The sequence below is a fragment of the Microcaecilia unicolor genome, chromosome 7 (genome assembly GCF_901765095.1).
Source record: "Microcaecilia unicolor chromosome 7, aMicUni1.1, whole genome shotgun sequence".
NCBI lineage: Eukaryota > Metazoa > Chordata > Amphibia > Gymnophiona > Siphonopidae > Microcaecilia > Microcaecilia unicolor.
In genome coordinates this window covers 242,097,880-242,122,398 of record NC_044037.1, presented here as the reverse complement: position 1 = coordinate 242,122,398, position 24,519 = coordinate 242,097,880, and the positions used below count along the sequence as shown (strand labels likewise).

General features: G+C 45.3%; 1 protein-coding gene across 1 annotated transcript in view; it reads right to left on the bottom strand.

The window, feature by feature from the left end:
• Positions 1 to 24,519, bottom strand: part of ITGB6 (integrin subunit beta 6) — a 147,238-nt gene that overhangs the window by 60,453 nt on the left and 62,266 nt on the right. Inside the window, 5 exon segments of the mRNA XM_030208990.1 lie at positions 7,849 to 8,068; positions 12,269 to 12,307; positions 12,310 to 12,324; positions 12,327 to 12,684; positions 21,569 to 21,703. Of these exon segments, the coding sequence (XP_030064850.1) occupies positions 7,849 to 8,068; positions 12,269 to 12,307; positions 12,310 to 12,324; positions 12,327 to 12,684; positions 21,569 to 21,703 (767 nt within the window).

The following is a 24,519-nucleotide window of genomic DNA, read 5'->3' as shown; positions in this document are numbered from 1 at the left end:
GCCCTTTAAGCCCGGTACTTTATGCTTTTGCAATTGATCCTTTTGTTAGACGGCTAGAGCAGGGAGGGAAGGAGGGACTTCGGGGGGTGGAGGTGTGTACAGGGTCTCAATTAAGGGTGGTGGCTTACGCTGATGATGTCACGGTGTGGGTGGCGGACACAACAGAGGGGGAGAAATTGAAAGGGGTCATTTCTGGGTACTCACAGGCTACAGGGGCTTTGATAAACTTCCAGAAAAGTCAGAGTCTGTGGGTGGGTCCTCCAGGGGGCTCTTTTAATTTGGGAGGGGAGTTTCCGGAGGCCATTAGCAGACTGCGGGTATTAGGGGTATATTTTGAACAGGGGGATTATGCAACCTTTAATTGGCAGCGGTGCATACAGGGAGCTAAGGAAAAGGTTGACAGATGGAAAGGGTGGAGGATGTCCATGACTGACCGGGTTCAGCTGATTAAATCTCACCTGGTGCCTATGTTTTTGTTTGTCAGTTATATTTGTTTGTTGCCAGTGCATTGTTATACCACCCTATATAGTGTTTTTTTTCAGATGTTGTGGGGGAATCGGCTGAACCCGGTCAAGCGTAACATCACATACTTGGCCCGGGAAGAGGGGGGGTAGGGATGGTAAACCCTGTACTTTTCTTTAGCTCCCTGTTTATTCAGTTTAACCTGGGACGGGCACTGGACAGAGATCCGCCAGGATGGGCAGGTAGCGTTCTGTCTTGGTGGGAGAGATTCTGGCTCCCGTGGAAGTTGGGAAGGAGGGTGGGGGTGGTAAGGAAGGGGGCTCCGGACCAGGTTGGGTACTATAGGCCCTTAGTTCGGCTGGTACGAGTTTGGGGAATTTTGGCAGAGGAAATAAAGACAGGGAGGAGGGAGGTATGGGTGGAACGGGTGAGGTCCCAAACATTCTCATCGCCCCTGGTACTGAAGGATGCACCTGGTCCAGTGCTGAGGCAGGGCTTGCGGTTGGTGGCCTCATGGAGGATCCCGCCGAAATATAGAGACATTGCTTGGCTGTCTTTTCATGGGAAATTGTATGTCAGAGGGAATATTAACTACAGGAATGTGCAGGAACGGGATTGCCCAAGGGGGGAGTGCGTGGGGAGGGAGGAAACGATGGAACATTTTTTACGGGAATGCCCTTTTACACGAATGGTATGTGGCAGGGTAGCAGCATTATTACACATCCCGAGTTTTAATTCATATTCATATGCAGATTGGGTTTACGGGCGGCAGGGGGGAGGTGGGTGGTTAGATCCGGTGACGGAGTTCCTCATCTCGGTGATACTCCGGTTTAGCCTCTGGATGGCTCGGTGTGGGGTCTCCTTGCACCAGGACTACCGATCAGCCGACAGCGTTAGTTGGGAGGTGGTTCGGGCGGTCCAGGGGGTAGCCCAGTGGGAACGGGTGGCGGAGGGAATAGCAAGAACCAATGTTTGGTGGAGGCATGTGCACTTGAAACCTCCATAGAGGGGTTGGACAGTTTATTTTGAATTGACTTCGAGTTTTATTTGAATTTTATGTTCATTTAATTTCATTTTAGGATGGGTGGGGGTTGACAGTGTATATAGGTGGATTTAAGGTGGGGGACTTGTTTGTATATATTTGGTTTGGGGTTATATGTTTCTGTATGGCTTTGCGTTTCTTTTTTAATAAAAGAGTTCTCCAAGCATCCACCACCCTCTCCGTGAAAAAATACTTCCTGACATCTTTCCTGAGTCTGCCCCCCTTCAATCTCATTTCATGTCCTCTCGTTTTACCGCCTTCCCATCTCCGGAAAAGATTCGTTTGCGGATTAATACCTTTCAAATATTTGAACGTCTGTATCATATCACCCCTGTTCCTCCTTTCCTCCAGGGTATACATGTTCAGGTCAGCAAGTCTCTCTTCATACGTCTTGGAACGCAAATCCCATACCATTCTCGTTGCTTTTCTTTGCACTGCTTCCATTTTTTTAACATCCTTCGCAAGGTACAGCCTCCAAAACTGAACACAATACTCCAGGTGGGGCCTCACCAACGTCTTATACAGGGGCATTAAAACCTCCTTTCTTCTGCTGGTCACACCTCTCTCTATACAGCCTAGCAATCTTCTAGCTACGGCCACCGCCTTGTCGCACTGTTTCGTCGCCTTCAGGTCCTCAGATACTATCACCCCAAGATCCCTCTCCCCGTCCGTGCCTATCAGACTCTCCCTGCCTAACACATACGTCTCCCTTGGATTTCTACTCCCTAAGTGCATCACTTTGCATTTCTTCGCATTGAATTTTAATTGCCAAACGTTAGACCATTCTTCCAGCTTCTTCAGATCTTTTTTCATGTTTTCCACTCCCTCCGGGGTGTCCACTCTGTTGCAAATCTTGGTGTCGTCCGCAAAAAGGCAAACTTTACCTTGTAACCCTTCGGTAATGTCACTCACAAATATATTGTATAATTGTATAACTCTGAATTATACCAACCAATAGAGCTACAAAAAGATTAAATAAAATGTAGGGCTGCATGTTAATCACAATTAATGCTGTAATTAATACAGGGAGAGAGGAAGGGAAGTTAATAATTAATCGTGATTAATTTTTTAAATCGTGCTTACTGATTAACTGCCCTCCCTCTATCCCTCCCCCACCTGCATGCCCAGTCTGGCATCTCTTCCTCCCCTCCCGGACCGCCAGCAGCTGTCCTCTCCTCCCGGTTTAGACACTGTCTCGGCCTGCACCGGGCCTTTCCTTCTGACCTGTCCTGCCCCCTTGTGACACAACTTTCTGTATCAGAAGGGGGTGCTGGGTCAGAAGGAAAAGCCTGGTGCAGGCCGAGGCAGCATTTTAATAGAGAGAAAGAGAATGGGTGAAGGCATGGAGGGGGGGGGCACATGGAGTGGGGGGGGGGGGGGGGAAGAGAGAGAATGAATGGGTGAAGGCACAGGGGAGCACATGGACACAGATTGAGAAAAATGGGTGAAGGAACAGAGGGGTACATGGAGAGAGAGAGAGAGAGAGAGAAGGAGAGAGAGAGAAAATGGGTGAAGGCATAGTGAACACATGGAGGGAGGGAGACAGAGAGAGAGAATGGGTGAAAGCACAGGGGGGAACATGAGAGAGAAAATTGGTGAAGGCCCCCTCCAAAGTTACAGTACCTGTTCAATGGCTGCTGGAGTAGCTGAAGCCCTGCCAGCCAAAGAAATCCTCTGCCTGAGTCAGCTCCTTCCTCCTCATATTGCCTCACGAGCGAGGAAGTCAGCAGGGTGCCTCAAGCCACCATCGCTTGCACTCCCCATGCATGCTCCGTTTGTGCATGAACTGAGCATGCTCAGGAAGTGCCAGCATTGGAGGCTGGAGACACCCTGCTGACTTCCTCAATCCTGAGGCAGCACAAGGAGAAAGGAGATGCTTTGGCAGTGGACTTCTTTGACTGACTTCGACATCCCCACCAGCAAAGGTATGATATCTAATGTGGGGGAAGGGGTGGGGTGCGGAGGGAGCTGAAATGTGTTTCCCCCTAGTTCATCCCTATGTCCCTCCCAAGAACAGCTGGCTATGCCCAACTTTAATCATGTGATTAATCACAATTAGAAATTTTAATCAAAATGCATCCCCAATAAAATGGGGATCAAGGCAGAGCCTTGTGGTAATCCACACTGTAAAGCATGAGAGTTTGACACCTCCAATCCCTGCACCACTGCAAATGAACAGTCAGAAAGTTCACAAACCACTGCAAAATCAATCCATTCACACTTCCCATATGCAAGTGCTGTACCAGTAAATCATGATCTACTGTGTCAAAAGCCGAGGCCAGGTCCATGGACACCATTACAGCCTGATCTGCAGAGTCTAATATGCTTCTTAATTCACTTACAAGTTCTACCATTGCTGTTTCAGTACTATATTCCACACGATAAGTGTTTTATGTAGAATGTAACAAATCTGTAGAAGAAACAAAATCAATCAACTGTTCACCACCCACTCTGTGACTTTTGCCAACAAAGACAGATTCAAAATTGGTCGATAATGTTCAGGCCTCAGTGGATCCAACTGTACACACTGGCCAGACTACTGCATGCTTCCAATCCACAGGCACCTGGACAGATTCCAAATTCTGATTCACCATTGCCAGTACAAATTGCAACAGACCATGAATTGACAACAGCAACCGCTTAGAGGGAAACATCCAACATTGACATGGACTTCCCCACCCTCCTTACTACTTTTTCCAATTTCATCATCAACACTGACTGCAATTCCCACACACAGCAACCCATTAACAGCAGAACAGAGTAATGGTGCACCAACAGCCAGAATTAGAAAAAAATACTTAGCAATACACTCCACATTAGGTGATACCACTTGACCCACAGCCTGGGTATTTGTCAAAGTTGCTATAACTGAAAACAATCGCCACGACGGACACTGTGAAATCAACTTTGAGTAATACTTCTGCTTAGCATGATGAATCGCCTTCATATAAAACAATTGAGCCTGCTTACAATGTCTCATCAATGCTACTGTTCTGTGCTTAACCCAAGGTTGCTCAAACATTTGCATCTGTCTTCAAAAGACTCAGACCCACATGGTACCATTTAGAACTCCCACAGTCCTTACCTTCTTACTTTCCGGCCACAGTGGAACAAACTTATCCATCTCTACCTCCAGAACCTCTGACTATACCCTCACATGCTCTGTTACAGGCAATATCATAAAATCAGCAGGAAACACCTTGAACAGGGGTGGCATCAACTCAGGATCTACACTTCTACTATAATGGGTATGCACCTCCTCCTCCTCCCTATCAACAATACTAGTTGCTTGATCCCCCCATAAATAAAAAGATTTAGCAACATGATCATTCCAAAATATAGGCTGATATAAAATCTCTGTAAGGGTAAATGGGGCTAACAACCTGGAAAATTTCAGATTCAGAATATGACCTCCTTGATGTGTTGGCCGACGTACTCATTAGATCATATCCAAGTCATACAAAAAAGAATGAAACCTAGATGCCTTGGATATCTGCAAGTTATCAAAATGAACATTAAAACCTAAAAATACTATGTTCGGATATGCCACCATAAATTTAGCAATGGTCGCACCAATGCCCAATTCACTTCTGATAGCCCCGGTGACCAATAAAAGAAAATCTTTAAAAATAATTTAAGAAAGAACACATAAAAAACAAAATGTGTGACACAGGGAAACAAATGAATTTATAATTTTCGGTTTGTGCTCCTGATATTACTTTAGGTTGATATTAGCTTGTGCTTTTCCATTTGGCTTTTTCAGAGTCGATTGCCTTCAGTACCAGACAGCATCAGTGTTGTCATTGTATCACAAAGGACCCCTGAGGATGACCTAACTGCTGAAACACGACCTGTGTTCCCATTAGCATGTGGTACCCACTCATAGTTAATGAGGGAGCACCCACCACCTCCTATTTAGGAAGCACTACCCCTAATTCTATAAAAGTCAAAAATTGTGTGCACAAATTTTGGCCATGTGCCCAATTTGCACGTGCAATTTAATTGAATAATAACCCAATTGGTACCAATAGTTGGCTTTTTAACAAACAATTACTGCCACTAATTAGATTTAATTGGCATTTATGCACATAAATTTAGGTATGGGATCCACATGCCTAAATTTTAAAGTTTAAAACTTCACTTATGCAAAACATGCTGCATGTTGGTTGATGGTCTCCCAATTTACTAAGGGGTCCTTTTACTAAGGCGTGCTGAAAACTGGCTTGTGGTAGTGTAGGTGGAGTTTTTGAGCACGCACCGATCCATTTTTTTTAGCGCGCCTGTAAAAAAAGGCCTTTTTTAAACCAAAAATGGACGTGCGGCAAAATCATAATTGCTGCGCGTCCATTTTGGGTCTGACACTTTACCTCCAGCCATTGACCCTAGCGGTAAAGACTCATGTGGTAACCGGGTGGTAATGACCTACGTGCGCCAAATGGCACTTTGGCGCGCATCCATTATGCACGCCCAAAAATAAAAAATATTTTTCAGATGCGCGTATCTGATGCATGCCAAAAATGAAATTACCGCAAAAGCCACGTGGTAGTTGGGCGGTAACTCCATTTTGGCGCACGTAGACGCTTATGCGGCTTAGTAAAAGGGCCCCTAAGATAAGTGAAGTTTTAAACAATTACAAATAAGTATCTAAAAATATATATAAATAATTATTTAAAATACATGTTTAAAATGAAGTTTAATTAAAGGAAAGTCTGTTCAGACCAGTGAGGAGGCAAGGCGAGCCAAGAGCTGTTCTGCCCTTGTGAAATGAGTCACCACTGTGGTTTGTGATTTTATCCTATATAGTGTGAGTGTGTAGGATGCTGGATTATACGATATTGATTCATATCTCAGACAGCACATAGAGATTAAATTACATCCTTTATTAAGCTGTGCAAATATCATGACTAAAAAGATCTGATTTATGTAGTGTTTTCCCTATAAACACAACTGGAGAGAAGCCTTTACAAAGCACTTTCTCAGTCTAACTTTTCAAATGCCTAGAAAGTTGTAGTTCTAAACAGATTTAGGCCATTATTTTAGAAAGATATCCACGTGTACATAGTGCCATTTACATGTATACATTATATATACATGTACATACCAGTTTCAGAAAGGCACTATTTAGATGTGGACATCCACACCATGTAGAGATTCCAGGGGACATGGTTTGGGTGTGGCTTGGCCATAACCATAATGTACACATGTATTCGTTACACACCTACAGGTATCTTTAGGCATGTGCACTTACACTAGCTCAATGCCTGGCGTAAATGCTTGCGCCTGTAACTGTTAGTATTCTATAACCCACATGTATTAGTGCTAGGCATGCCCATGCCCCTCCACACCCCCATGCAGCTACATGCTATGGACTTTGAATGCTGAATTTGTAGAATACCGACTAAGGGGTCCCTTTACAAAGCCATGGTAAAAAGTGGCCTGCGGTACTGTGGGTGCAAGCTGGGTCACTTTCTACTGTGGCTGGGAAAAAGGACATTTTTTTAATGGGCCGGAAAATGGACGTGCACAAAAATTAAAACTGGTGCTTGCTTATTTAAGGCCTGAGCCCTTACTGTCAGCCATTGATGGTGGTAAGGGCTTATGCGTTACCTGCGAACTAACCATGCAGCACGTGCCAAAGTGGCTGCACTGCTGATTACCACCAGGAACGCCCATGAGGTTCTACAGCGGGATTCTCTTTTTTGTTACATTTGTACCCTGCGCTTTCCCACTCATGGCAGGCTCAATGCGGCTTACATGGGGCAATGGAGGGTTAAGTGACTTGCCCAGAGTCACAAGGAGCTGCCTGTGCCTGAAGTGGGAATCGAACTCAGTTCCTCAGGACCAAAGTCAACCACCCTAACCACTAGGCCACTCCTCCACTTATGCACATGCCAAACTTGGAATTACCACCGGGCACACAGGCTACCCCAGCGGTAGTGCTGATTTGGCATGCGCTACCCGTCTGTTAGCCCTCCCACACCTTTGTAAAAGGGCCGTTAAGAGCAGTTACACATGTAACTGCAAATTAGTGCCAATTAACAGCAATTTTATAGCCAATTATTGGCTGTTAACACCAATTAGCAGTTAATTTAACAGGTTACATGCATAACTAGCACTATTGTATAACTTGTGTCTGCAACTTTGCATGCTTAGTGTCCAATTGTGTGTGTGAGTTTATAACTCCGTGATTTGATTCTATTCCTCTTTTCATTTCTTGAATTAAAAAAAAAAATGCACTTAAAGGCGTACACAGCCTGGGTAGAGTCCCGTGGCATTAATATATCGGTGTCATGGTAACATGAAATGAGTCGAAAAGAGAAAGACGATGCCATAACTGCTCTCACCGTTTAGAGCTGCAGGAATCACATGTGGGACATCTTTCACAGGTGCTTCCAGAGGCCCCGGGGTTTCCACAGACACATTTTCCACAGACACATTCCCCACGTCCACTGCAGAGCTCTCCATCCTCAGACATACATGCATCAAAATTGGTTGTACAGTTGCAGTATTCACCAGTCCAGCCACTGTGGCAGACACATTCCCCACAGTCGCAGTCTCCATGACCTGGAAAACAATGGTCATATTACTGAAAAAAAATAGTACATAGGGAAGAGGAAGACAAGCAGCCCAGGAGGTCCTCGGGGGTGGTCTCAGGTACAGTGAATGTGGCTCTTCTGTTGAAGAGAAGAGTGAGTGGGAATCCATGGTACTGTATATGTTTGTCTAGGGCAGATTTTAATGTTAAATAGCTCTGTAGACATCATATACTACTACTATTTGACATTTCTAAAGCGCTACTACTAGGGTTAATCATATAAAAACTGTAGAGTAACTAACCAGGTCCTTGATAGTATTTTAAGTACATATGATTATAAAAACTATAGCTATTCAAACATGTGATTGAGGGGTGTAATCCAGGCTGTTTAGAAATCTGACTTGTAGCAGTTGTACACTAATTAATTGTAAGTCTGACTTCTGTGGTAAGTAAATTAATGGAAATGCTTTTAAAACAGAGAATAGTAAAGGTTTTGGAATCCAATGGATTACAAGACCCAAGTCAACATGATTTCACTAGAGACAGGTCTTGTCAGAGAAATCAGATTAATTTCTTTGGCTGGGTGACAGTGGCGTACCAAGGGGGGGGGGGGGCGGGGGGGGCGGTCCGCCCCGGGTGCACGCCGCTGGGGGGGGTGTCGTGCGCCTGTCGGCTCTTCGTTTTCATGCTCCAGGGAGCATGAAAACGAAGAGCCGGCAGGCGCGCGGCACCCCCCCCCCCCCCCAGTGGCGTGCACCCGGGGGGATTCTTTCACCGGGGCATCGGGGGGGGGGGGTTCGCCGGTGGGGGGGGGCGTCGCACTGTTCCGGGGGGGCGCTGCACATGGGGGGCGGGGCGCATCGGCGATCCGCCCCGGGTGTCAGCCCCCCTACGAACGCCACTGCTGGGTGACCAGGGAGTTGGATTGAGAGAGAGCACTAAATGTGGTGTATTTAGATTTTAGCAAATACACAGTTCTACATAGATGACTAATAAATAAACTGAGCACTCTTGGTATGGGCCCTAAAGTGACTGACTGTGTTAGGAACTGGTTGAGTGGAAGGCCACAGAGGACTGTGGTAACTAGAGCTCGCTCTAAGGAAAAGGATGTTACCAGTGGTGTGCCTCCAAGCATAGGAGCCAACTTTTCAAAATGATTGGGGGGTGCTGAATTTTTTTTTTTTTTTTTTTACAGGTGGTGCATTCCCTGATGGTCCCCGAAACTCCTTGACTTTAAGGTCATTAATTTGGTCCATGTACAAATTAAAATCTCCTGAAATCAGGGCAATTGAAGATTTCAACTTCAAGAAAAGTAAGGCTTGTTGAGATGTTTGACACCAAAAGATCCAGCAGCTTCTGGTGGCAGTAAACTAACTTTATGGACCAGGTCTTTTCCTTCAAAATCAAGCTTTCATGGGTCTGGGGAAGCACAAGGGGAGACGACTCCTTTTACCACCAGAGGGGATAACATATTTAGTAAAATCAGTGTGAAAAAGCCAGGAATCCATAGGACACGTGGAGGGGCATAATCGAACGCGAACGCCCATCTCCATGGGCGTCTATCTCCGAGAGCGGGCGAGACAAACCGCATTTTCGAAAAAAAATGGGCGTCCATCTTTTTTCTGATAATACGGTTTGTGCCAGCCAAATGCATCGGATTTGTGCGGATTTGAGCTGGGCGGTTTTGTTTTTCAGCGATAATGGAAACCAAAGGCGCCCAGCTCAAAAACAACCAAATCCAAGGCATTGGGTTGTGGGAGGGGCCAGGATTTGTAGTGCACTGGTCCCCCTGACATGCCAGGACACCAACCGGGCACCCTAGGGGGCACTTGTAACAATTAAAAACACATAGCAATCCACCTCTGAAGTCCATAGCTCCCTTCCCTTGGGTGCTGAGCCCCCCAAATCCCCCCCAAAACCCACTCCCACAACTCTACACCATTACCATAGCACTTATGGCTGAAGGGGGCACCTAGATGTGGGTACAGTGGGTTTTGGGGGTGGTTTGAAGCGCTTCCATTTACCACCATAAGTGTAACAGGTAGGGGGAGGATGGGCCTGGGTCCACCTGGCTGAAGTCCACTGCACCCACTAACAACTGCTCCAGGGACCTGCATACTGCTGTGATGGAGCTGGGTATGACATTTGAGGCTGGCATACAGGCTGTAAAAAAAAGTTTTAAAGTTGTTTTTTTTGGGTGGGAGGGGGTTAGTGACCACTGGGGGAGTCAGGGGTGGTCATCCCTGATTCCCTCCGGTGGTCATCTGGTCATTTAGGGCATTTTTTTGGGACTTGTTCGTGAAAAAAAAGGGTAAAAAAAAGTGACCCAAATTCGCGCTAAAAACGCCTTTCTTTTTTCGAATATCGGCCGAGGACGCTCATCTCTCCTTGGCCAATAAACACGCCCCAGTCCCGCCTTCACCACTCCCCCGTCAACTTTGGCCGTTTCCGCGACGGAGTGCAGTTGAAGACGCCCAAAATCGGCTTTCGATTATACCGATTTGAGTACCCATGCGAACAAGACGGCCATCTCCCGATTTGGGTCGCTTTTTGGACGCCTTTGACTTTCGATTATGAGGCGGATAGGAGTCTATGATAAATCATGCAAATAGGAATTTTGGGCCTAATATTCTGAAAATACCAAACTTATAAATGTATGCTCTATTTTCAGCCAGTTTAGGAGCATAACTTTTCAGTTGAAAATTCACCTTAATTTAGAAGCTTAAAAGTGATGCTCACAGATATAGGCCTGATATTTATTTGCCTAGATTTATGAGGCTAATTTGTGAGCCTAGTACTGAAAATAAGTGCTAAGCTCCAAACCTTTATTCCCTACGCTAAATCTGCCCTTGTTACCACCCACTTTTATGCTCCTACATTTAAGAGTTTAGAGGAATTTTGAATAAAAATGTATGCACTCAGTCTTAGTATATTTTCAGAGAGACCAGTTTATGATCATAACTGTCAAAGGGGCCCTTTTACTAAAGCGTAGCACGTGCTAACAGAATAAACGTACGCTAAATGCTAAAAAGTCCATAGGCATGTAGGACTACATTTAATAAATGGCGCCAAAAAATAGCACTTAGTTCTATTTTATAAATGGCACTCAAAGGGGTCCTTTTACAAAGGCGCGCTGAAAAATGGCTTAAAGTAGTATAGGCATGGGTTTTGGGCGTGCGCCGATCCATTTTTTAGCACACCTGTAAAAAAGGCCTTTTTTCCCCCGAAAATGGACATGTGGCAAAATCAAAATTGCCATGTGTCCATTTTGGGTCTGAGACCTTACCGCCAGCCAGTGACCTAGCAGTAAAGAATTCAGGCGGTAATGATCTATGCGCATCAAATGCCACTTGGTGCGTGTCCATTATGCACACCTGAAAATAAAAATAAAAATTATTTTTCAGATGTGCATATTGGACGCGTGCCAAAAATGAAATTACTGCAAGAGCTACGCAGTAGTCGGGCGGTAACTCCATTAAGGCGCACGTTGAGCAGGTGTAGGCGCTTATGTGGCTTAGTAAATGGGCCCCAAAGTTAGGTGCCATTTATAGAATAGCACTTAACGCCAAGAATGCGACTTCTTTTAGGTGTGACTATTTACACCAATGAAACCCTGGTGTAAATCCCCGTGCCCACAATGCACAAAAATTGTGGGAACACCCCTAATCTGCCCTGACCCTCCCATGGCTGCACCCCCTTTTTGGATCCACACATATAATTTATGTGCGGATCCGGCCACGTAAATTTATGCGTGTAAATTTTAATTAATGCTAACTAGCACCAATAATTGTTAGCATTCAATTATCGGTGCTAATTGGCTTGTTGTTCAATTAAATTGTGCACGCAAATTGGGTGCATGCCCAAATTTGCGCATGCAATTTTCAGCGACTTTTATAGAATTTGGGGGATAATGGGCTTCTTAGCATTTAGCGCATGCTAATGTCCATTAGCGCATGCTAAGCTTTATTAAAAAGGCCCCAAAATTAGGTACATAAATCCTTTGAATATTGGGCACCTTTATTTTTTAACCTAGTGAGTATTGATATCCCAAAACAGACTGGAACATCTCCATTCGGACTGACGGGCTGAAAGTTGGAATGATCAAATGGGAATCTTTCAGGTGTGAACAGAGCAGAAGTCTGACTGACTTGTGTCTAACGTCCTGGCAATTTTGTGAACTATATTGCCCCTCCCACCACATCAATAAAATAAGCAGCAACATACTGTACCTGCACACATCAGCCCTTTAAATCTCATGCATGAAAATCATCACATTCACAGTACTGCCATAAATGCGTCCGTATGCTGAGGCGTGGCAGTTACATTGTCCGCAGTTGCAGTCTCCACGCCCAGAGCAGGAATTGTGCTCGGGGGCTTCTTTACAGGAGTTTATGCTCAGTGCATCCTCGCTGCATTCACAGTGATGGCCAAGGTAGCCAGGGTTGCAGATGCACACTCCACATTCGAAGGAGCCATTCCCTTTGCTGCACTTGTTACTGTTCACATCCACACTGTTCTGACACTGGCAGCTGCATTTGGACTGGATCTCAATCTCCAAGGTATCTCTCAGGCCCACTGGCTTTATTATAATATGCCTGCTTTTCTTCTCACAGGTTGTTAGACCTACAGTTACGTTGAAAGAAACCTAAAGAAAAATGAAAATACACAGTGCTTATAATACCAGGGTTTGATTACTCTGTGCTAAAGTAGTGACTGATAAAATATAATATAGGCCTAGAACAAGAGAAGGGTGCACTGCGGTAAAGTCATCACTCAGGTGATGAATGAAGTGTCTTATCTGCCACTTTCAATTTACTTACAGGGATCCCAATCTCTCATGTTTACAGATATGTAGGCAGGGCTGGCTTAACCATTGGACCAGGTGAGGTTGTGGCCCAGAGCGCCAGCGATTAAGGCAGGGGCGTAGCCAGAAAACAGATTTTGGGTGGGCCTAGACAAGAACTGGGTGGACACCAAGTATTCTCCCCTCCACACCAAAAAAAATCTCAGCTGGTGAGAAAACGCTTCTTTCCACCTTGGCAGTCTGCAGCAGGCATGCGCTGAAAACTGAGCATGTGCAGGTGCCAGTAGCATGGAGAGTAGCGTTTTTGTTACCATCGGGAGGAAGCCTTCAGCTGGCGGAGATTGGCATCCCCACCAGCTACCATTAAATGTGTGCTACTGCTGGGTAGGCCTGAGCCCTTGGCTACGCCACTGCCATGTACAACATAAGATGGCAGAGATAGCATATGATTACATGTAGTTACCAGAGAGCTACATACATATGTGTAACATGAGGTGGCAGAGACAGTGTGTGATTACCATGTAATTATCAGAGCTACACAAGTGTAACAAGACCTGGCAGAAATAGCGTGTGCTTACCATGTAGCTATTTGAAAGGTACAAAGCTGCAGCTGCAGATTCCAGCAGGTAATATAGCGTTTGGGTTATATTTCCCACTCCTCTCCAGTGGCATGCAAGGGCAGAAGTCACATAAACCATGATAAAGGCACATTTGCAGTCTTTGGCTTCTGGAAGTGGCTTATATTTATAACTGTCCAGCAACCAATCCAGCTGTTCGAGGAACTCCATTTCAGTACTGAGAGGCATTTCAGGCTCAGAAATTGTGGCGTATTTCCTGCTACCTCCTTAATGACACTTTAAAAACACAAAACTAAAGTGCAAACAGCATACCCTTTATATTCCCAACCTAAGCTCAGACAATATCTCTCTCCCTCTCCTTACACACACACATACATATTTGTCTCCCTCCCTGCAGGGCCAAGCTGAGGCTCGCACAACCCTGCAAGCGTGCATGTGGCCATGTGCACCTATTTTTTTAGCCTTGCCTCCCTCAGACCACATCACGAACGAGCGGAGGAGCCAAGCGGGAGCAAGAGTGAGGCTGAGAGCACGCCGCCGTGCACAGCCACATCCGGGTCCGCTACTGCGTAGGAGGAGGGATGTGTAGATAACTATGACGGCGACGCACTCTCTCTAAGCCCGAAGGTAGGTGGGCTGAATCTTATCGATCATCGATGATGATGTCTGAGCCTGAGCGCGGGTGCCCATGCCCGCGCCCGTGACGCGACGTACGCTAGGCTGTGTGCGCGCTTGGGTGGTGGACGGGCCTGAAATCGGAGCCTGTGGAGAGGAGAGATCAGCTGCCAGATCACCGCGGGTGCCGCCTCTCCCATCACGTTAGTCTGCTGCGCTGCTGCTACAGTTGTGTGGCGCTTGGGTGGGCGGGCCTGGGCCGAAATTGGGTGGGCCTGGGTCCACCCAGGCCCACCCGTAGCTAAACTACCCAGCCTCTGACCTCACCTGATCTACATATTAAGCCTTTTCCTCTCCCCCCCCATAGGTCCGGGCCCGGCACTGCTCTCTCACCTCTCTCACTCCTCCACAGTCCAATAAAGTTTACATTGCTCTCCAGTGGCAGCAGCAGCACAACAGGCTGCCTTCAGCCAGCCCTTGGGTTTTCCCCCTGCCCTTGTCCCACCCACAGGAAATTGCATCAGAGGAGGCAGAATGCAACCAAAGATAGTCTTTCATGCTGCTACTGCTGCCGCTGCAACCGATGTAAGCTTTACAGGACTGTGCGGGAGTGAGAGAAGTGGGGGCGCAGTACTGGACCTGTGGGGAGGGGGACAGAGGAGGGGTAAAGAGACTGGACCTGGGGGAGGGAGGGAGAGATGGCAGCCCAAGGATGGGAGAGATGCTGAACCTGCAGGGGAGGCGCCAGAAACGATGTGATGGGGGGGAGGGGGCGCACCCAAAGCAAGTTGGCTCAGGGAACTATTATCCCTTGAACTGGCCCAGTATGTAGGCACAGCATTTTTCAAATAGAACAGATTTGGGCCTTACCGCTCTTATTTTTCTACCCGCCATAAAGTATTTTTTAAAAATTTAACTTAATTTCTTATATGCCGCAAGAAAGCTATTGAAACAGTGTATATTCAGGTACAGTATGTATTTTCCTGTCTCTGAAGAGCTCACAATCTGAAGGGCCCTTTTATTAAGCTGCAGTAAAATGTGGCCCTTAGCATGCCCTTATGTGGGTCATGTCCATGCACTAAGGCCAATTTTACTGCTGAAGTAAAATGGCCAATTTTCCTGTTTTTAGTATTTCCCATCAGCATGTGGCCATTAGCGTGTGAGGCCTACTGCCAACTCTTTTCTAGGCGGTAGGGACTAAACGTGCCGAACCTGCACTAATCGGTTAGCGCATGGCAATGCCCACATGCTAAGCCATTAGCACGAACACGCCCACTTTCTCCCTCCCCAGATCCACTCCCAGCACTAAAAAATACATTTCATTTTTTAGCGTGTGGGTAGCATGCACACATCCTCAAATTACTGCAGGACACCTCAGTGGACTCCATGGGAAACCAGTTTTTGGTGCAGTAAGCACACGTTAGTGGTTACTGTAGCTTCATAAAAGGGCTCCTGAGTTTGTATCGAAGACAATGAAGGGGAAATGAAAATGGGACTTGATATACCGCCTTTCTGTGGTATTTTGCAACTACATTCAAAGTGGTTTACATATATACAGGTACTTATTTTGTACCTGGGGCAATGGAGGGTTAAGTGACTTGCCCACAGTCACAAGGAGCTGCAGTGGGAATCGAACCCAGTTCCCCAGAATCAAAGTCCACTGCACTAACCACTAGGCTACTCCTAAGGATTAGCTGCAGTAAGCGCTACTACTGCGCACTTACCACAGAATGTGATCATACATCTTGCAGTAAGTTCCAAACCTGCATGCGCTACCCGCGCGCTAGAAAATATTTTAAAACTTTTGTTGGAAGGGGCATGTCTGGAGATGGAGAGCAGGCATTCCTATACTAATCAGCTAATGCAGTCACATTACTGTGCTCTAACTGGTTAGCGTAGGATTGCCACATGAGCCCTTACTACCTAGAAAATAGGTGTCGGTAAGTGCTCCAGTGGTAATTCTTTTTAATGGCTACATGCTAATGGCAACATTAGCTCATGGTTTTTAATAGAAAAAAATAGGAAATCAGTCATTTTCCGACTGCAGTAAAAATGGCCTTAGCATGTGGGGAAAACCCATGTAAGAGTGTGCTAAGGCTGCTTTTGATTGCAGCTTAGTAAAAGAACTCCAAAGTGACTTACCCAAGATCACAAGAAGCTGCAGAGAGTATTGAACTTGGCTCCACTAGTTCCCAAACTGCTGTTCTAGCCATTAGGCAAGTCTTCCACTCCAGTCAATCCTACAGCACCACAGATATTTCTGCTACCTTCTTGTGATGAGCATAGTCAAGATGACCTGCTGATTGTGGCGAGCCACTTATTTATACTATTTACCATGGCTGGGGTCATCTGTTTGTTTGGCTAAGGTGTAGGCTAGTGGTTAGAGCAGCAGGTTGAGAACTGGGGAAGGATTCAAATCCCACCACTGCTCTTTATCATCTTGGGTAAGAATCTTAAGGTGGGCTACTGTTAAGTCAGGATAATTTTAGCACAGGGTCTCATTGCATAAAATGGGACCCTGCGCTAAAATAACTCAACTTCATAGTAAGCCCATGCTGATAACGTCCCACTTTAATGTTCCATTGCCTCAGGATCTGTTGCCCTCTCAGGAGAGAATGCCTACTGCACCAGAATGTAACTCATCCTGAGCTATTCTTGAAAAGATGTGAACCAAATCCTCCAAAATAAAAGTAAATAATAATAATGAATAACTGAGAAGAGTCATAGACAGATAAACCCACGATAACAGCCATTATACAGTGACACATCCATATTCACTAAAAGTCCAAATTTCAACAGAAACTGAATCAGCTTGTCATGAAATTTGGAGAGCAATTAATAGAGGTTATTAAAAACCAGCTTTCCTTCTGAAAGTTAAATTACCCTGCATTCATTACAGGTTTGTGTCCAATTAATGGAAAGATGTCCTTTGCATAAAGGAATACCCTACTAATAACAGAGGGAGTTTTACTAAAGTGAGATAAGATGTTGCACTTAACCACTACTTAATAGCAAAAGTTAATGTTTGGTAAGTGCAAAAGCTATGTAATAATAAAGAGGCATGCCCAGCCTGTCCTCTGCAGTTACCACACTGAAATGTTCTTTACTGTGAGTTAAGACTGTTTGCAATTGGCATGGATGCAGTTACTATCACCTTTTGAAGAGGCACCTGCTCCAACTGCACAAATGATAGCATACAGTAAGTTACTACTACAACTAATCATTTCTATAGCACTAACAGACATACACAGCACTGTACACATTATATACAGGTACTTTCTCTGTCCATAGAGGGCTCACAATCTAAACTTTTGTACCTGGGGCAATAGAGGGTTAAGTGACTTGCCCAAGGTTACAAGGAGCTGCAGTGGGAATTAAACCCAGGTTACCAGGATCAAAGCCTGCTGCACTAACCATGAGGCCACTCCTCCCTTACTAGTGTGCAGTCTATGCCCCTTCTCTACCCCACAACTTGACCAGCGAATATGCTAATTAGTGCATGCTGTCTTGCCACCGCGATAGCAGTTACTGCACTCATGCATAACAGTGTATGCTAATATGCACAGTAATCCCTGGATTTTATAAAGCATGCTCAAATTTGGGCACAATCTAGAGATTGGATAATGGGCTAATTCACATCAGTAATTGGGTGCTAACAATCAATTACTGATGTTAATTAGCACCAATTTGGATCTGTGCATGCATATGGCTATGCACTATTCTATAAAACTGCACACCGAAATCCCATAGAGGGGCATAATCGAAAGGGGCGCCCAAGATTTTCTGAGGACGTCCTCGCAGGACGTCCCCGTGAAGGGGTGGGGAAACTTGTATTATAGAAACAAGATGGATGTCCATCTTTCATTTCGATAATACGGTCAGGGACGCCCAAATCTGGAGATTTAGGTCAACCTTAGAGATGGTCGTCCATAGACTTGGTTGTTTCTGATTTTCGGCGATAATGGAAACTAAGGACGCCCATCTCAGAAACGACCAAATCCAAGCCTTTTGTTGTAGGAGGAGCCAGCATTGTAGTGCACTGGTCCGCCTCACATGCCAGGACACCAACAGGGCACCCTAGGGGGTACTGCAGTGGACTTCAGAAATTGCTCCCAGGTGCATAGTTCCCTTACTGTGTGTGCTGAGCCCCCCAAAACCCACTACCCACAACTGTACACCACTACCATAGCCCTTACGGGTGAAGGGGGCACCTAGATGTGGGTACAGTGGGTTTCTGGTGAGTTTTGGAGGGCTCACATTTACCACCACAAGTGTAACAGGTAGGGGGGGAATGGGCCTGGGTCCGCCTGTCTGAAGTGCACTGCACCCACTAAAACTGCTCCAGGGACCTGCATACTGCTGTGATGGACCTGAGTATGACATTTGAGGCTGGCATAGAGGCTGGCAAAACATATTTTTAAAGAATTTTTTTGAGGGTGGGAGGGGGGTTAGTGACCACTGGGGGAGTAAGGGGAGGTCATCTCCTATTTCCTCCGGTGGTCATCTGGTCAGTTTGGGCACCTTTTCGTGGCTTGGTCGTAACAAAAAAAGGACCAAGTAAAGTTGTCCAAGTGCTCGTCAGGGACGCCCTTCTTTTTTCCATTATGGGTTGAGGACATGCCCAAGTCCCGCCTTCGCTACGCCTCTGACACACCCCCGGGAATTTTGGTCGTCCCTGCGACGGGAAGCAGTTGGGGACGCCCAAAATCGGCTTTTGATTATGCCGATTTGGGCGACCCGGGGAGAAGGACACCCATCTTGCGATTTGTGTTGAAAGATGGGCGTCCTTCTCTTTCGAAAATAAGCCTGATAGTGCGCAACCCATAAGGTGTGGCCATGGGAGGGACATGAGTGGGTCCGGGGCATTCTAGAAATTTGTGTGCAGCGTTATAGAATTGGTATTACACTGTGCACTGCATGGCCAAACTGGGGACCAGGAATCACGCCTGGTTTCAACAAGCATAAGTCCTGGTAGACACATTTGGGTGCTGGGATCAGCGCTACGCAGTATTTTAAAAAAGGCGCTCAACCCTTTAGAGAATAGTACTGGCTGCCAATTTTTTCCAACGTCCAAATTTGGGCACTGTTTACTTAATCTGGTCCTAATAGCTTAACATACTCTAGTAAAAGGCTCCCAGAGTATTTTTGAACAAAACATTTGGTAGAGATGGAAATGTATACAAAATCTGTGAATGTATATTGTTAGGAGAACATTCACCTATGTGTTTTATGTTGTTAGTGTTGTGCCGAATAGCATAATTTACTATTCGGCCAAATACGAATAATAAAAAATATTATTTGGCCAAATATGAATATCAAATAATGGGCATTGAGCGAATAGCTAAAATAGTGAAAAAGCATTGGGGGATCTTATCCATGCATGAACAATTTAAGAACGCCAGTTGTAGGATAGTGTACGCACGCAACAAGAACTTAGCTGATATATTATCCAATTTTGATGTATGGTCAGTTCAAAGCACATCATTTACAGGACATAAAAGACATGGACATTGTATATTTGGTGACAAAATGGAAGAAGGGAAAGAATTTTTTTGGCTCCAGGGTCATAAAAACATTCAAGCTAAATGTTCTACCACATGTGAATCTGCAGCGGTAATTTACATGATTCGCTGCCCTTGCAACATGTACATTGGGCAGACAAAAAGAGCTTTGAAAACCAGATTATCAGACCATAAACTTTGCTTTACAATGGGAAAAGTGGCAACTCCAGTGGTTAAACATAGTATAGATTGCCACCATATATTTTTTGATTTAAGATGCATGGCCACAGATCAATTAGTGTCACCAAAAGGGGAGGAGACATTTCTAAGTGGTTGAGGCAGCGTGAACAGCGATGGATCTACACATTGTCGACCGTGCAACCGCACCTTTAGAGAGGGAAACTTTCTTTTGATCCGATAGGTGGTGGGTTGCTGTAAGAGGGTGCTTAGTTTTCATTGGTGGAATTGCAGAAGCATTCTATTTAACTCTCATTGCCATCTTGGGCTGTGCAATCTGTTGAGATGTTTCTCTCCTCGTGACCCAGCTTTGGCGAAACAAGAAAGGCCCCCTTGTTGGAGTTTAAAAGCTTTGAAAATTTGGAACATTGTTAAACAATAGTGACTGCTGTGCAATGCTTAACCCAAGAGTTATAGCGGGCGAGCACAGAGCAGCATGAAAGTTCAGTTAAGTATTATGTTCCATTCAATGGAACGTTTTGGACATTTAAGAGCCTAGACTGCTGTTTTCAGGGGTAGCTTTTTTCTCCTTTTTTAGGGAGTTGTTTCCCAACCCTGTTTTTTCAGTCATGATGATGGAAACCCCACAGAGGTTTTGTTGAAAAGTCTCTGACTTTCCTGGGGGTAGTTGAGGCTTCTATTTGATTTAAACGATACTTTAAATGATAGTCCTTCACCATTCTTTCTGTTTACACAATTGTTAGAGCAGAATAATAACTTTTTATAACATTAGTATATGGCCATTAATTTGGAAAATGGAAAATCGGCCATTTTCTGGCTGCACTACAAATGGCCTTAGCATGTGGGAAAGACCTGTGTAGGGGCACACTAAGGCCACTTTATACCCCAGCTTAGTGTAAGGACCCCTAAGTGTTGCATCTGCCAAAGCTCTGCCCTGGCACTAGCTCACTAACCAGATAGTCAATATTCAGTGGCACTGCCTCTTTAAGGGGTCCTTTTACTAAGGTGTGCTGAAAAATGACCTGCGGTAGTGTAGATGCGTATTTTGGGCACACGCAGAATTATTTTTCAGCGCACCTACAAAAAAATGCCTTTTTAAAAAGTTTTGCCGAAAATGGACGTGTGGAAAAATGAAAATTGTTGCGTGCCCATTTTGAGTCTGAGACCTTACCGCAAGCTATTGACCTAGCGGTAAGGTCTCACCTGGTAACTGGGCGGTAATGGTCTACGCGTGTCAAATACCACTGGACACGCGTAGCTGCAGCAATGCCAGAAAATAAAAAATATTTTTTGGCATGCGCCAAAATTGAAATTACCACGAGGGCCACGCAGTAACAGGGTGGTAACTCCAATTTGGTGCACGTTGGGCACGCGTAGGCGCCTACACAGCTTAGTAGAAGGGCCCCTAAGTGGTGCTAAATATTGGCGGATGGCTATCTCACTGGGGTTTAACTAGGCAGTAGCTTCTCCTGCCTGGATAAACCCTTTTGAGTATCATAGCTTTAGTGAGCACAAAATCAATTTAACCTGCAATCACCTATGAATTAACATATGTGCAATAAATTTGTGTCTATTAAAATTTTATTGCATTTAATTTTTTTTAATTCAATGGTTTTGCAGAATGACAAAACAAAACAACCTCCCCCCCCCAAAAAAAAAACTCGAAGAATTGGAAACAATTCTAAAAACAAACCACAACATTTTTTTAAAATAAGTGCACATCCCTAATTTCTGCAGGATGACTAGGCCGGTTTAGTTTCCAGCTTCAATGTTTTTAAATATTCATTATTACTAGCAAACTTTAATTCCATTTGGTAATCGCAGTGCGCTTACCGTGTCCCCTACTTTTATGTTAGAACATTTTTTCAGGTGTGGCAGAACCTGGTCCTTGCTGCAAATCGCTGTGAAGGAGAGAGCGAGGTCCTCTGTGTCTCCCAGCACCTCCAGGTCTACTTCCGAACGCAGCTCCTGAAAACAGCAACAGAGCCAATAACATTATTTTTGTGGCAGTAGACATCAGTTCACTATTTATGTGCTTTCTTGACACAAGGTTACTTTTTGAAATAAAGCAAGAAGAGAAGGAGAAATAAATTATGAGTTGCTATAATCATACACTGACACCCACTGACAACACAAGGGACATAATCCAGACTGTAGTCAGAACACAGTCTTCTCAGTCTGATCCCCAGTACTATCTACCCTTCCTGACTGACCCACGCATTTTGTACCTCTTTCCTTTTGTACCTGCGCTGTTCTAAGCATGGTGTAATCTGGACTGCTTCCTCTTCTCATATTCTCACCCCTCCTTCCCAGGGGCTTAGCCAGACCTCACGGTGGGAGGGGGCCAGATCCTGAGGTGGAGGAGGGGCACATTTTGATCTGCCGCCCCACCACTGCCGCCCCCCCCCCCCACTGCCCTGCCACACCCCCTGCTGCCCTGCTACTCCCCACCCACTGCCGCAGCAAATACATTGGCTAGCGGGGGTCACCAACCCCCGCCAGCTGAAGCGTTGTCCAGTTCTGGTCTCTGGCGTCTTCACATTGCCTTCCCTGCTCTGTCTTCCCCCTCACATCCTGAAACTCCTTTTAGGAGCGTGCCGGACGTGAGGGGAACTCAGAGCAGGGCAGGCAATGCGGCAGCACTGGAGACCGGCGCTGGACAATGCTTCAGCTGGCAGGAGTTGGGGACCCCCACCAGCAAAACCAGGGAAATTTAGGGGGACCCAGGCCCCTGTGGCCCCACCTGGCTATGCCACTGCTCCTTCCAGGCTGCATGACCAGATACCAGATGCGTCAGACAGGTCTCCTGGCTCATGTATACATGAGTGCCACACTGACCTTGACAGGTGAAATCTGAAGCATATTTTAGAGCAGGGTTTCTTAACCCAGTCCTCAGGACACATCTAGCCAGTCAGGTTTTCAGGATACCCACAATGGATGTGCATAAGATAGATATGCATAGAATAGATGCAGGTGCATGCAAATGTATCTCATGCATATTCACTGTGAAAATCTTTATAAGAACATAAGACTTGCCATACAGGCTTAGACCAAAGATCCATCTAGCCCAATATCTTGTTTCCAACCGTGAAAAGCCAGGTCACATTTACATAGCAGAATCCCAAGAAGCAGCAAGATTCTTAAAACCGACTGGTTAGCTGTGTCAGGACTGGGGTGAGAATCCCTGTTTTAGATACATAAATGTGTAAATCCCTTTTGCCTTGTAGCTGAATAAATCCATTACCTTAAACTGGGAAATTGGTATGATCCGATCACCTATTAGCTTATTATTTTAAAGTTTGGCTAGGGAGTTATGGGGCCCTTTTACTAAGCCACATAAGCGTCTACGCGCACCCAACTCGTGCCAAAATGGAGTTACCGCCGGCTACTATGTGGCTGTTGTGGTAATTTCATTTTTGGCGCGCGTCCGATACGTGCATCTGAAAAATATTTTTTATTTTCGGTTGCACGTATTGGATGCACGCCAAGTGGCACTTGATGCACATAGATCATTACTGCCCAGTTGCCGCGTGAGTCTTTACCGCTAGGTCAATGGCTGGCAGTAAGGTCTCAGACCAAAAATGGACGTGCGGCAATTTTGATTTTGCCGCACGTCCATTTTTGGCAAAAATTTTAAAAAGGCCTTTTTTACAGGCATGCTGTAAAATGGATCTGCGCACCCAAAACCCGCACCTACACTACCGTAAGCCATTTTTCAGCATGCCTTTGTAAAAGGACCCCATTTTTAAGGGGGTAAGAGGATATAATTCAAATAGGCACAGAGGAGATAAGTTAGAGTGATGGACTGGAAGGCAATTGTGATGGATAATGGATGACTAATTGCTAAGTATTGTTTTATTGGGTTTTGATAGGGGTGGAAATGGTTGAGTGTAATTACTACGTATTGGATTATTGCAACAATTGTGTGGTGCTATTGGGACAGTGGATATCAAATTTGATTAAATAAACATATAACCAAAATGGGGCTAAAAATGATCATGTCCAGTAGGGGGTGTACTAGAGTCACTGAAAGAATTCCAGTGAGAATTCCTGGACAGAGGTCGAAAAAGTGTTGGTGGCTATTATTGCAGGGATTCTAGAAGATTGCAGATGCATTGTGGTAGGAAAATCAAAAGAACCCATAATGTAAACTATCTTCTATATAGGACCCTCTAATCGCAGCCCTGAGCAATAGAATGTGCATCGGCAGAGGCTACCTGCTATCCACGAGATCTTGCACTACATTTCTTTAGGATCTCTGAGTAAACAGTTTATGGGATGTGGTATCCCTGTACAGTCTTAGATCATGCTGCAGTGGGAGGGGAGTGGCAAACTCCAGATTTGGCTGAACCAGGCACAGAGGGAATCTTTTGTGTCAAAACAAAGGATACTACCTATGTCCTGGGACCTACTACCCAAAACTGGAACTAAACTCATTCGGAGGTCTGCAATTTACACAGACAAGAAATCTGTTTGGCACTAACAGATTTACTGACAGCAAACAGTTTGCCTTGTCTAAAGAATAAAACCTTTCTTCCCAAGGGAAATATTCTGCAGACTGGTACACTCAATGGTATTAAGTCAACTAGATTACTGCAATGCAATTTATGCTGGATGCAAAGAACAAATCATTAAGAAACTCCAAACTGCACAAAACATGGCAGCCAGACTCATATTTGGAAAAACAAAATACGAAAACGCCAGTCCCCTAAGAGAAAACTTACATTGGCTTACACTAAGAGAATGCATTGCGTTCAAGGTCTGCACTCTGGTTTATAAGATCA